The sequence below is a fragment of the Triticum urartu genome, chromosome 4A, assembly GCF_056163025.1.
Source record: "Triticum urartu cultivar PI428250 chromosome 4A, HENAU_Tu73, whole genome shotgun sequence".
NCBI lineage: Eukaryota > Viridiplantae > Streptophyta > Magnoliopsida > Poales > Poaceae > Triticum > Triticum urartu.
The window spans coordinates 279,867,989-279,882,226 of record NC_141876.1 but is presented as its reverse complement, the minus strand read 5'-3'; the positions used below and the strand labels follow the sequence as shown (position 1 = coordinate 279,882,226).

At 43.8% G+C, this 14,238-nt stretch overlaps 1 protein-coding gene across 1 annotated transcript; it reads left to right on the top strand.

Annotated features, from left to right (window-relative positions):
- Positions 1–6,164: 6,164 nt before the first annotated feature.
- Positions 6,165–13,770, top strand: LOC125551786 (uncharacterized). Its single transcript, XM_048715111.2, has 9 exons — positions 6,165–6,482; positions 6,584–6,815; positions 6,894–6,952; positions 7,052–7,110; positions 7,306–7,383; positions 7,473–7,554; positions 7,644–7,715; positions 7,873–7,980; positions 13,088–13,770. Exons 1-9 carry the CDS (start codon positions 6,273–6,275, stop codon positions 13,535–13,537), a joined length of 1,350 nt encoding a protein of 449 aa, XP_048571068.1. The 5' UTR covers positions 6,165–6,272; the 3' UTR covers positions 13,538–13,770.
- The last annotated feature ends 468 nt before the right edge of the window (positions 13,771–14,238 follow it).

The following is a 14,238-nucleotide window of genomic DNA, read 5'->3' as shown; positions in this document are numbered from 1 at the left end:
GTTTTGTCAACTCGTGGGATTGTGAGGTTGACAAGTATTCATGGGTACCTACACAAAAGAGACACACGCAAAAGAAATTGTGTGTGTGGTAAATGTACACATCATCCATCATGATGTGTATGTGCACATGAGAGTTAGCACAAGATAAGCATCGCTCAAAGAAATTTGAAGCATGGTATAAGAACATGTCATCCATCATGAAAGAATTGTTACTATGTATGACACGATGGGGACACAAATTGAGCATGCAATTATAAGGCACAACAATAGCATTTTTATTCATAGGAAGCATATTGTGCATATAAGTATGTGGATGATGCAATGGATGGGATGAATCAAAATCTCCTAAAATGTATGAGGAAACTATGGGGGTCCCCTCGTGAGCAATATTGGAAACATCATATGAAGAAAAAGGACAGCATCCAAAATAGTGCATATCCGAAGCTAGGTGGTAATGGCATGGCATATTAGCTAAATGATGCAAAGGGAGCATATCAATATCATCACAAGAAAAACAAATGCCAATAACCATGGGCTTGTCATCTATGCCATATGTGCAAATTGGGTTTATTTTAATAGCATATGCATAGTCACTATGAAGAGATTGCAAATATGACATATGATTGATCTCATGCATAGCATATAACAAGTCAAGCGGATTCGCAAAGATGATGTGACCTAAGGAATTGTCACAAGAAATCATATGCAACATGGCATCACAACTAATAGACTGCACGTGGCAATCATCAAACTCATCATAAATGGGTAAATCATCACATGGGGAAGTCCCACTAGCATGAAGCATGGTAATAGGTTGATCAACATCATGCAAGCAATCAATGTCAAGAATGTCCACAAGTGGGACTAGAGCATCATCGTCACCTATGTTACCTTTGTCATTCCACTCAAGTGGTGTAGGTGAGGTGGAAAAGACCAAATGATGGTCATCTTCATCTTGATGGAACCATGTGGGGGTGCATCATATTCCACCATGGCCATCGTCTTGTCCAAAGATAGAACGAAGTCGTCGTGAATCGGCGCGTCATCGTATATGGGACCTAGCACCAAATGAGAAGACACAATAGAGGCAGAGGTTAAGTCATTAGAAATCATAGTGGCCTTACTCTCTCTATGTGGTGGCTCACTCCCTCCCTCAAGATAGGTGCACTCAAAGTCACATATGGTGGAGTCACTCATCTCACTAAAGTAGTGGGGGTTGTGGCTCTCCTCACATGGGAATTGGGGCAACACATCATATATGTGGCTAGTGGTGAAGTCACTCTCACTCTCAATATGGTGGCACAAGTCACTCAAGTCATCATACGTCACTGTGGTCGAAGGGAAAATCCCATGCTCAACCATCTCATCGCCGTCGCCGTGGATGAAGGCCGAAGATGGCACATCATCACTCTCACCTCCTAAGATGGAAGCATCATCCTTGCTCGTCACCATGTCGCTCGCCTCCAAAGCTTGGTCTTTGATGGTCACCGTAGTCGTAGTCGTCGCCGCACTATCTTGAAAAAGAGTCGAAGTAGACTCGACATCATCAATGCCACAAAAAGGGATGGCGGTGAAGTCGAACTTGGGAGCATCATCTTGGAGCTCGTCGGTCTTGGACATCGTGGTGGTACTTACCTCATGCTCATTCTCATGGAGCTTGGTCGTCGCGAAGTGAGCTTGGGGTGGAGAAGCTTTGGCCTTCATGAGTTCTTGTTCCGCCTTGAGAGCACCAATGTAGTTGTCGTCGAGAGACTTGTAGTTCTCGAGGAAGATCGTCTTGGAGATGTCGTTGTGCAATTCCATCATGAAGTGGAACTTCATCGAAATGGGGTCGTCCACGTCGGCTTGTTGCAAGGCTTTCTTCATCTCCTTGAAGTACTCATCGATGGACTTGGATCCTTGGGTGGTGTTCTCCAATTGGCGTAGAAGTTGTTCCGTGTAGGTTGGAGGCACGAACTCTCGCCACAAAGCTCTCTTCGTCTTGGGCCAACTCATGTCATAGCTCTCCAAAGGTGTGTGAAGCCACCTAGTCGTGGAAGTTCGTTGTGGTGCACTTCACTTGATCTTCGGGAGGAACTTGAAGTAGCTTGAGGTAGTCGTTCATGAGGCGCTCCCACACAAGATACTCCTCGGGTTGTTGAGTCCCATAGAAAGAAATCTTGTGGTCGGTGTCGAGGTCATAGTAGCTCGTGGGAGTCGCGGACTTGAGCTTGGGGAGCTTCTCTTGAGTGTAGTCTTGAGGTGCTTGTTGGCAAAGATGCCGTATGTCCCTAGGCGAAGATGCCAAGGGAGATGGTGAAGACGTTGAGCGGTTGTTGGTGTTGAGTTCTTGACATTCACGTTCTTGTTGGTGAGGATGTCGATGCCGATGTGACCTTGCCGGAGATGGTAGCTCGAAAGCATGTGTACTTGAGCGTATTCTCGAAGATGATGAAGATCTCTTGTAGGACTTGATGAGGGCTTTGATCTCATCCATTTGATCTTGCACCTTGGCGTTGGTAGAATTATTCGTGGCATCGAACTCGTCGTTGTTGTTTTAGACCAAAGGTAAAATGCCTTGCCTATCCATCACAAGACTCGAGTAGAGGTGAGTAGGAAATGAGATAAACAATACCAAGTTTCCTTTTCCCAAAGTTGAGAATGTATCGCGTTTCACTCAATGTGAGATGAAAGAATAATGGAATTGGTACCGGACTTGTTCACTCACACCTACAAACTAAAGCTTATGGAGTAGCTCGGTGAGGATAGTGGCACAAAAATTTAATGCAAAATGTTAGCAAGAGTCAATAATGTTGAAAGAGATTCACAAATTCGCAAGTGGAACAAGTAGACCAATAGCAATATATGGCACATGGAAACACACACACGGATAGATAAATGGGGTCGTGCAACAAAGGAATGAGCTCAAAATGTGGAATCCACGAAAATGCTCTTGTTGCACAACTCTAGAGAGACGCTAGCATGATTGCTCAATAGGCGGATACGACACTTGTGCACAACCTATAGGAGACAAAAATGCAACGACTTCTATCCAAAGTATGCTATATATGTATATGATGTTCCCGGTGTTTATCTCAAGATGATCCAAGATGATCAAATATGACAATCTTATATGCAATGGGGTATGATGCTATGGCACTTGCTTACAAGCTTCTTTGCTCTTTCTCTTTTGCTTAAAAGTTTATTCTTTTTTTGTATATGGCCACAATGCGAAATGCACAAACCAAGATAGCAATTGGGTATATACGGGAACAATCTTGTGACACAAGGGATGATATGATACCAATATGATATGGTATGTATGCAATGGATGGTGTAGATCACTAATGTGCACAAGTAACGTTACCTGCAATACACAAATGGCTAGTCTCGATAGGCAAGTGACACAAAATGGGCTAGGGGTTATCAATGCAATGGAAGGGAATATACAATGGAGGGATACCACGATACCAAGATGATATGGAGGTTATCGTCCATGGCGATGATGAGTCGCGGTGTTCTTGATGTAGATACCAAGATGATGGAGAGTCGTCCCTAAGTAGCCGAAACACCTTAGGAAACGGAAAAACCGCGAACTCAAAATCTCAAATGTCAAATGTCAAATGGTGGTAGCGGGAATGCGGTGGTGGTTGCAGAAGCTCAATGGGATTGCGGAAATGCAATGATGGGATTTGAGAAGCAATGCGGAAGTGGAGGGTAAGGTGATGGATTATACACGGTGTCGGAGTTCGAAGTACGGTCCCTAAGTAGCCAAAACACCTTAGGAGACACAACTCACAACACAAACAAAATTGGGTTAAGTTGGGGTGGCGGAAGTGTATGGTGGTCAAGCCTATGTGGAAGTTAAGGTGGTGGTGGTGGTTGATGAAGAAGCAATCGTTCCTAAGTAGCTGAAACACCTTAGGAGACTCGAATCACAACTCAAACAACCTCAAATGCTAAGGGGAACAAAATGGGTTAGGTTGCAGAAGGCTATGGTGGTTTTGCGAAAGTTATGGTGAAAGCCCTAGGCAAAGATGCCAAAGTGCCAAAAATGATGGAGTCAAATGGTGTTGGAACCTATCTAGATAGAGGATGTCAATAGCTTCAAAACGAGCTAAAGAATGTCAAAATCGGACTCCAGATGTGAAAGTTATGGGCAAAACAGTGAAACACAGGAGGCTGATGCTCCAGGGGTCGGACACCCGGGGTCGGGGCCTGAATATTCGGGGGCTAATGTCCAGAACCGAGCAGATTTTATGCTCCAGGAGCCGGATGCCCAGCTTGGGGTCTAGATGTCCGGCCCGACGATTCCAGATCTCGTTTGGGGCAGAAATTTTTGAATTGGGGGCGGAAATTGATAATTCCAAGGGCAAAATTGATGAGATTTCGTGGATGGAAGGTGGGGAAACTTGGGGAGATGCTAGATCCACTCAAAACTAAGCAAATCCATGGATCAAAATCAACAAAACATCATCAAAACCAACAAATCACAAAAAATTTGGGGCTATTTTTTTGGTGGGGATTTTCGAATTTAGGACGAAATCAATAAAATTAGGCTAGAAAACAAAGAGGGGAGGCTCCGAAATCGTGATCAACGTGGCTCATGATACCAAGATGATGTAGGGTGGAACCCTATACGGCCGATCTTTCATGAAAGGAGCGGATCCCACGAAGAACATGAAGAACACGAGGGGAGAACGTAGAGAGATCACAAGGGGAAACACTCAAGAACAAGTCCAATCACACTTCCACTAGGCAATCAAACACACAACATCCATAAGGTATATGAACAACGAAGGGAAAGATACAAGGTAAGGTTCATCTCCATGAGGAGGTCTTGAAGGGGGCCACCCAAGAGGGGGTCTTAAATCCAAGGGGGATCTTCTCCGAAGAGGGGCCGCGGTCTCTCTCGTGGAGTAGATCCGTAATGGATGAGCAAAGCTCTATTTCTAATGAGCTACTACTTTGCTAACCCTAACTAGAAGGAGGTGGGGGAGTATATATAGTCTAAGTGTAACACCCCGGATATGATTTACCTAATATGTAATCCAACTCTTGCCGTTTCCGGCGTTAAGTTATTATATTTTCTCGGGTTCGGGTTTTTGTCTCCGTGTGTTGTTGTCGTTGTCATGCATCTCATATAATGGCATCATGTGCATTGCATTTGCATACGTGTTCGTCTCATGCATCCGAGCATTTTCCCCGTTGTCCGTTTTGCATTCCGGCGCTCCGTTCTCCTCCGGTGGTCATTTCTACCTTCTTCTCGTGTGTGGGGATTAAACATTTTCGGATTGGACCGAGACTTGCCAAGTGGCCTTGGTTTACTAGCGATAGACCGCATGTCAAGTTTTGTACCATTTGGACTTCGTTTGATACTTCAACGGTTAACCGAGGGACCGAGAAGACCTCGTGTGTGTTGCAGCCCAACACCCGTCCAATTTGGCCCAAAACCCACCAAAACCCTCTCCATCATCTAGAGCGTTCGATCACGATCGCGTGGCCGAAAACCGCACCTCGTCAAGTTTTCATACTTGTAATATTGGTCATGAGTTTAGGAGCTCGACGAGGCTCACAAGTTTGCAAAGCATGTTTTATCTCTACCAGCTGACCGGCATGTTTGGCTAGGTCAGCTGGATGGACTTTTTTTCGTCCGTATGAACATTATGACGGCGTAATAAAAACTTCGAATTTTGTCTAAAAAAACAAAGGAAAATATTTCTTTTTTGCCCTCGCTCCTATAGCTGGCCAAATGGGCCGGTTTTTTCGGGCCGGTCCGTGAGCACGCTGGCACGGCCTGTCTTGGGCCAGGCACGGCACGGGCTAAACGGGCCGAGCCCGGCACGCGGCACGGCTCAACATGTAAAAATAGATTAAAAACCGGTCCGTGCGTCAAATAATAGATTGAAATATGCGGCCCACCATGCTAAACGGGCCAACGTGCCGGCCCGTTTACTAACTGGGCCGTGCCTGGGCCTGAGGGCGCAGCATGCGGGCCGGCCCGGCCCGGCCCGGCCCGTATAGTAATCGTGCCCTGGCGGGCCGTGCCGGGCCAGGCACGATTACAAAGAGCCTTTGGCCAGGTATGCTCGCTCCCTTTGCAACCTCTCACTACTGCCCCGTCTCTGCCTCCCGTAGCGACAGCAGCAGCAGCCCGCAGTGGGTGGTGGTCCGTCCCCCCCCCCCCCCCCCCCCCCCCCCCCGCGTGCTGACCCCCATCGACGGCAAGCTAGTGATACGGGGAGGTCCTGGCCGGATCTCGGTGGTGTCCGGCTCGGATCTGATACGCGGGGATGGAGGGTGAGCGCGAGGAAGGTGCGGCAGCGAATGGACTTGGAGGGGAGGAAAACATCGTCGTCAAGGCTCGCAAGGAGGACGTCGCCGTGGCCGCGCCGGTGGATGTGGATGGTGGTGATCACGTGGATCTCGCTGACGGGGAGGCGCTGGTCGGATCTGCAACCGCGGTGGCATCTCCCGAGGAGCCGGCCAGGGCGCCTACCAAGGTGCAGGGGTCGCGGAATTCTGGTTCTCAGTTTACTCCGTGGCATACTTTGGTGCATGCTAATACATTGCTGCCGCTAATGGTGTGTGTTGGTGTGCGCAGAAGGTTGGATCTGCGGACGCGAGCGGGAGGAAGAAGGGGAATGTGCTGAACGGCAAGGTGGTGTCTGCCTCGGCGGCACCGCGGGGGAAGAAGCCCGGTCTGTCGCAAAGCGCCTCCTTCCCCGCGAGAGGGACCATCGGCGCCAGGAAGGGCGGCGCTATGACCTCCCTGGCAAAGCAAGCCAAGCCAGAGGGGAAGGGTGCCGTGCCAAATGGAACTGCAGCGTCATCTGGTTAGTTTTGGGCTTGTCCTAAGTTAACCTGTGACGGTTGCTGTTGGGTTCACGTACATAATTGGGGTGGAATTGCAGGACGGGGCACGGAGAAGAAGGGGAATTTGGCTCAGATTCCTGCCGCTCATCAATCCATGGTAGGTGCTGATCTCAATTAGTTGGTTACTCGGATGTCGAAAGTCTGTAGGTTTTTAGTTGCATTTTAGTGAACTTAGTTTCTATTTTCTTTGACGTAGCCTATGAAGCCTGAATCGGTGGACTCAACTCCAAACGACACTCCTTCTGAAGTCCAAGAGTAAGTCAGTATTACCAAACCACATTTTTGGGCATTCTTGCATTTGACTTTGTGGTTTCGGTTATTGCTTTATCTGTACCGTACAATCAAAGGTAGTCCACTGTAGTGTTACACTAATTGATCAATGAAATAAAAACAAATTTTTATCTGAACTTGTTGCTTTCTTACACTCAAATGGTTGGCATTCTTTCACAGGTCAAATGAGAACACTGCCAAACCTTACAGGCAGTCATTTCCAGCGAAAATGGAGGATGATGTGCACTCCACTACATCGTAAAGCCTTTTTGTGTTCACAATTGTTGCTCAGTTATTTTTTACGATGGTGTTAATACATAATGCTGCCATTTGGTGTTGTGTTACAGGAGCACGAATACTCAACGCAAGAATGCTGCTGCCTCTGGTTTTAGTTTCCGATTGGAGGAGCGTGCTGAGAAGCGCAAAGAGGTAACTAATTTCCACAGTGGCATGTGTTAATTAGTCGTTGCATGTTTGTTTCTGTTTTATATTAAGCATGCACTTGTTCCTTCTTTCAGTTCTTAAAGAAACTTGAGGAGAAAATTCATGCCAAGGAGATTGAACAAACGAATTTGCAGGAAAAATCTAAGGTGAGAACTACTTTCATGTAAAGCCTTTTGATCATCTGTATGCTTTGATTCTAATAATTAGTTCATTAGTCTATGTGAGAGCTGCTTTTGTATAATTCATGTAAAACCTTTTTGATCATCTGTATGCTTTGATTCTAAGAATTAGTTCATCACTCAGGAGAGCCAAGAGGCCGAGATTAAAAGGCTTAGGAAGAGCCTGACATTTAAAGCAGCCCCCATGCCAAGCTTCTATAAGGAGCAGCCTCCTAAAGTTGAGTTGAAAAAGGTACTTATGTCGATACACTTTTTCCGAAGTTGCTTATTTCTTCGTTATAAATAGTTCCATATGATTCAAATGTATCTGTTTTTTCTCTTTGAAAGCATGAATGACATATGGTTTGATGAGTTCTAATGCGGTAGGATAAATAATCTTTCTATGGTTCTATTTCCTGTTGTTAGAATAACGTAGAGATGTTACCAACTCTTTGTCTCTGGCTTGCAGTTTCATTTTTCTTTGTTAGAATATGTTTGTTTCAAATGCATAGGATTGTTAGAGCAGGCGGATATTCGAATGCTCGCCAAGAGATCTTGCATAACTAGCTGTAAGTTACAAGGATGATAGGATACCAGAAATTACAACTGATGTATAGCTTTCTGTTCACAACGGGCCACACTTGTTAGAGAAGATGAGTATGTGAATACATGTTACGAGATCCATTGTCCACATAGGCTTTTAGTAAAAATGTGTAATTCTGGGTATAACACTTTAAATGATTATGTTTGTCCTTAGTCCCTAATATGTATCATAGTGCACATTGGTTGCGAAAGTCAATCTTCACAAACTTTCATCAAGTTTATCGAGACAATTATCTATGCTTACAATACCAAGTATATATATCATATGAATTTTTTTATGATGAATCTAATGATATTGATTTGGTATCCTAGATTTTGACAACTTTTTCTACAAACTTGGTCAAAATTCACAAGTTTTGACTTGAAAAAAAAATCTAATACGCACTATATTTTCGGACGGAGGAGGTATGGCATAATTCCATTGGCTTGTCAGTCTTGGAGGACTTTCTGTGTTCAGTTTCTGCTTTCCATTTCATATAATCTCTGTCCCAAATTACTTGTCTTAGATTTTGTCTAGATACAGATGTATCAACACTAAAATGTGTCTACATACATCCGTATCTAGACAAATCTAAGACAAGTAATTTGGGACGGAGGGAATACTTGCTAATTTTCAATTTTATTGCACATTACCTTTGCACCCATGCCAAGAGTACCACCGAATGTTCATTGGCTCATGGATAAGGCCCTATATATATATATATATATTTTCTTACGGTATATTTTTATGTCAAAAATAAGACAAAACTTACGAAACATAAAATTACGGTGCATTGATGGTAAAATAGAGGGGGGTGAAACATAAAATTACGGCGCTATTCGTCACCCTGGGTGAGGAACTCTTATTCCTCACCCCAGCCAAACTGTACACGCCACACATGCACTGAAATTTATGTTGGGTACCTGAGGTAAAGTTACGGCGTGGAGTTGAGGGCCACCTGAGGTAAACTTACGGCATGGAGTTGAGGGCCACCTGAGGTAAACTTACGGCATGGAATTGAGGGCCACCTGAGGTAAACTTACGGCATGGAGTTGAGGACCAGTCTTGCCACGTAAATTTATGACACACGCCAGCACAGTTGTGTAATATGCTCTGTTTAATTAGTTTGACCAAGGCATTTTTGCATGAATATTTTATTTTGCACAACATCTGTACTTTCTGACCGCCACATCAAATTCAGCCACGCTGAAAATCTGAGCATTTCCAGCCTGCAAATACTTTTGGATCAATCAGTTGCCAGAGAGATTTTTGAGAAAATTATCACAAAAGCACGGACATTTTCCTGCCTGAACGCCACCTGAAAGACGCAGGGTGCAAAACAAAATCTGAAGCTATCTTACATGCTATGAACAATATGTTTTCGACCAAGCGGTCAGCTTGGTAAGCTACCTACGAAAATTTGCGATAAAAAAAGGTTTCCTATTTATAGTTTACAGCAGCCCCTTCCACCTTCCAGAGACCAGTAATACATCAGAGGTTCTTGCTCTCAATCCAACATAACCAAACAGAAAATGATGTTTCAGCTGTAGTTCCTTTGCCCAACATTTAGAGGGCTCTCATAAAGAATATTGAGCACCACCCTGTTTTCCATGCAGATCCTCATGAAAAGCTAGCCGTCCAACTTTGTCTGCCATAGTGTTGCATCCTAAATTCTCCGATCACAAGCTGATCACGGGAGCAACAACACTATCTGCCAGATGCAAAGAAATTCAAAGATTAAGTGACTTCTTTTTTTGCGGGCAAAAGATTAAGTTGACTTTACAGCATGGATTTTTTGATGCAGAACATAGAGTATACAAAACTGCCCTACGTACGACCAGACAGCACATGCTATGGCCCACAAACTGATAATCTATGATTTGTCTAATTGTACTGAGTGTTGGACGGAAATTCATCGTACGTATAGCAAGGTTGTAGAGTATAAGGGTGATGGTGCATATGCAATCATAATTAATACATAAAACAGATATGAATTACAGTGACATCCTTTCATTGTTGTCGTGACACCATGCTTCTACCGTTCTAGTTATTAACCTACTTTAATAATTTACAGTATCCAAGAATATGAATAAGACAATAGTATTGAAAACAGCAAATTTAGAACTTAGATTGCATCTAACGAAGAAAGAACCATGGACATAAAACGAAAATCAGTTTCTTGGTAACGTTGGATTTACTCAGAAAACTATGGTGCCGAACATTACTTCACAAGAGATTATGCAGAATACTGATATTTGAATGGATAGCTCTGGAAGATAGAAAGATATGTTAAAGAAGACTAAAATCAATGCTTTTCAGTCTATAAGAATCTGAATGAAAAAATGGTGATATGGATATTCCGTAAAATCAATGGCTGAGCAATAAACAAAAATTATATTCGCTTCAATAAAATGTGCCTAAACATATGCTAAATCCATAAGCTCCAGTAAAAAGTAGGAAGTTGATAATTTAGGATTCTTGTTTTAGTAACAAATGGTTGATGTATGTGTACTATTTTGGTAGCAACGAATATTTCGCGTGATAAGATAAGAAAAATCATTCTATGATGCATCAGAATTCATGCTTTGGTGTCATGCAGAAAGTAAGCCATTGTTTTCCAAATTTTTTACATGGAAAGCTGCATAGCTAGTCATAGGTTAGTTGTTAAAAAATATCATAGAGGTTAGTCGGCATCAATAAAAAAATATAGCTAAGGCACATTATAATCCATTCTGATTCTGCAGCTACAGAGCCAAGATATCTCTCATCTCTTCAAGTTAATATAAATCCTGAAATCAGTACAATAACCCAATTATCTTATAGCCAACTGTTCTCTTCAAGCTAATGAATATGCTCCAATACTTGTCCTCTTAGTACTAGCTATAATGTCTGTTCATTTTCTTTTGGCTAAACTGTTGTCTGCAAGCTAATATAAATCCCAAAATCAGTACATACCTATTTACAGTATAGCCAACATTTTATTGCTTAATTCTATCAGTACGACTTGAGAGAACCAGAAACCACAAAGATCTAATAATGAATACACTAATTATCTCTTATTGCTTAATCTAATAATTAACTTTTGATGGATCACAATAGATAGAAAGAAACACACCATATGGCCTGACGAGTCATTACTCATTAGATGCAATAGGATCGACACCTCTGTTTATGGAAGATAGAAGAAGATTAGTAACCTGCAAGCAGCTGTAGGTCAGAGCCGGAGGAGAACACAAAGTGGTCGCGGCCGAACTAGTGCCGGGCGAACATCACCTAAACTGTCTCTGTGACCAGCTGACCAACCAGGAGGCAAGATTCTACTTGCACGTCTACTGCGAACTAGATTGGGAATTCAACTAACTGAAAATTATTGAAGCAAGCAAAGATGGCTACATATACCCACGTGACTAGATGAATGATTATTAGTGTTAGAGCTCGAGGACGCTGGTTGTGGTGGACTCCAGCTTGCCGGTCAAGTCCTTAGCCATTGGGGCCCCTTCAACTCCACCACCGGGAGAACCCACATCCACCGGCTGGTAGTCAAATCAGGACCTCGAGGGGCGCCGGAGCACCCAGATGCATGGATATCAATTTGGGAAGAACATGACAAAGGGAAACGTAAGCGGGAGCTAACTGGAATTTGGGAACGGAAATCACTAAAATTGGGGTTGCTCACCTCCTCCCATGCAGTCAAAAGCCCAACCAAACTTCAATCCAAACAGAGGCAATGCTATCATGTAGCAGCCCATGCACGGACGCCTAATCCACTGTCGCGGTCACCTGCCACAGCTCCGGCGGGGTCACCAGCCACATCTACGTGCACAGCGCGGCCCTAGACCTATGCAGACGCCACACACCACGGCGACCACCCATCGCCGAGACCATGCCGGTCGAGCAGCACGCCGCCCCACCAGCATGCCAAACAATGGCTTCACTCCCAGCCAAATCGCCGCCAAGCACCATGCCGCCGTTCGCCTGAAACCGTATACAGCAGATTAGGAAAAGACGGGGAGGTGCGGAAAAGACGTGTAGGTTTTATTTAAGCAAAAAAAGGACGAGGACGAGGGCAGGCATCGAGTCAAGTCAAGTCATCAAACGTAGAAAAACCTCAACCCCGTTGTAATCTTACGGTGGGCTTTTGCCTCGATCAAATGAACCGTGGCTTGGTTAGACCCAAGCAAGATGTGGCTCGGTCGATCGATTAGGGTGAAGAATTACTTATTCTTCACCCTGGGTTATTAAACACCACACGCCCGCGCGCGCGCGCACGGCGGCGCGCACGCACACGCTACCATAATGCTTCCTGATGATTAAAATTTAAAGGTTAACGTAGAATATTTACTGCATCCACATCAGTGTAGCATTGAGATAACTATACAACTCATAATGCTTCTGTGGTACTGACTCGATAGGTCTTGTTGTTTTGTCTGACAACTATTTGGAATAGTGGATCAACAGGTTTCTTGCTAATCTAGGTGACTAGGTGACTAGGTTTATGATATTAGTTGATGCACATTTGATATTCCTGGATCTAATAACACATTCTCCATTGTATGTCATTGGTTCACAAGTTAGATTAAGTTCCTTATTTGTTGATGATGTTTGATCCTTATTTGTTGATGATGTTTGAGTGCTTTTCCTCGTGTATATACAGTGTATGTCTGCTAGTTTGTACTAAGATGTTAGAATTGCTTACTGCATGTCCTGTTCATGTAAATATTTGCGATGCTACATTCGTAAACATAGCATCCTGATATAAACTTGTGGCCTTTTGCAGATTGCACCAACACGTGCTAGGTCACCGAAGCTTGGCCGACACAAGCCAACCAGTTCTGTCACTGCTGCTTCTGCAGATGGCTCCGTCTCATGTGAGAGCCCACGGCGCACAACTAATCCAGCCAAGGTAAACAGAGGTGCGGAAAATAATAAACCTCGGGTTACTGCTAGCAAACCCGGCCAGAGATTGGTCACAAAAGCTCCCTCCGTAGCATCTATCACTGCAAAGGCTGAAACGAGACCTATCGCTACAAAGCAGAAAACCTCCAAGACAAAACCAAAAGTTTCAAGAGAAAAGGTACAGCAGCTGCAAGAGAACCCAGTAGAAATCCCTCCTGCAGAACCTTCTGCCTTGGAAGGGCTTGCTGCTGAACCAAGTGTTGAAGATGAGACAGGACTTCGCTCGACTGCCCCTCCGGTCACTTCAAATGAGGTACTGGTCCATGGCTGATCTGTCGCGCATTTTATTTTATTTTCGTCCTCCTTGCAGTCCTGTGAATAGTGAGGTGTGTGAAAGTTGAATCGCTCAAAGTATCGTGGAATTATTATTTTTGTAGTAGCTATCTTTTTTCTTCAGCTTGTCATTGAGCATGCAGTGTATATTGAATTTGTACGTGGGGAACATGAATGCAACTTGTGGAATTCATTTGTGTTCAGAAATTCGTATCAGTTATCTTTTTGGAACTTGATATTTGGCACACACCACACTACTTTTCATCTAATTAAGTGCATGCATGCATTAGAATGACTCACTTCGTCTTATTATATGCATACACTAGAGGACAAAAAAAATCTGACATCATCCTAGATTCTCTCTACCAAAAATTCAAAATGTTTTATAGCTCAAACCATTGGTCGGATGCAAAAACAGTTTTCATATAAAAGATATGTTGCAATGAGATCTTTGAAACTAGATCTCATGTTCGTACTCGCTCCGGAGGTGTTTAATAGCTCAAACCATGCGTAAATTATCGGTTCTATGGTGGAGTATATTATCATGTCATTTACACAAAAGTTACCGGAGGTGTTTTCAAAATCCTTTCCCCTGGCTCAAAATTATCACGGTGTTTGCGCATAACTTATCAGCTGTGTTGTGCATAAATTAACATGCCTTTTACATGGATTGAGTGAAGCTCAGATATCCCAAAGCAC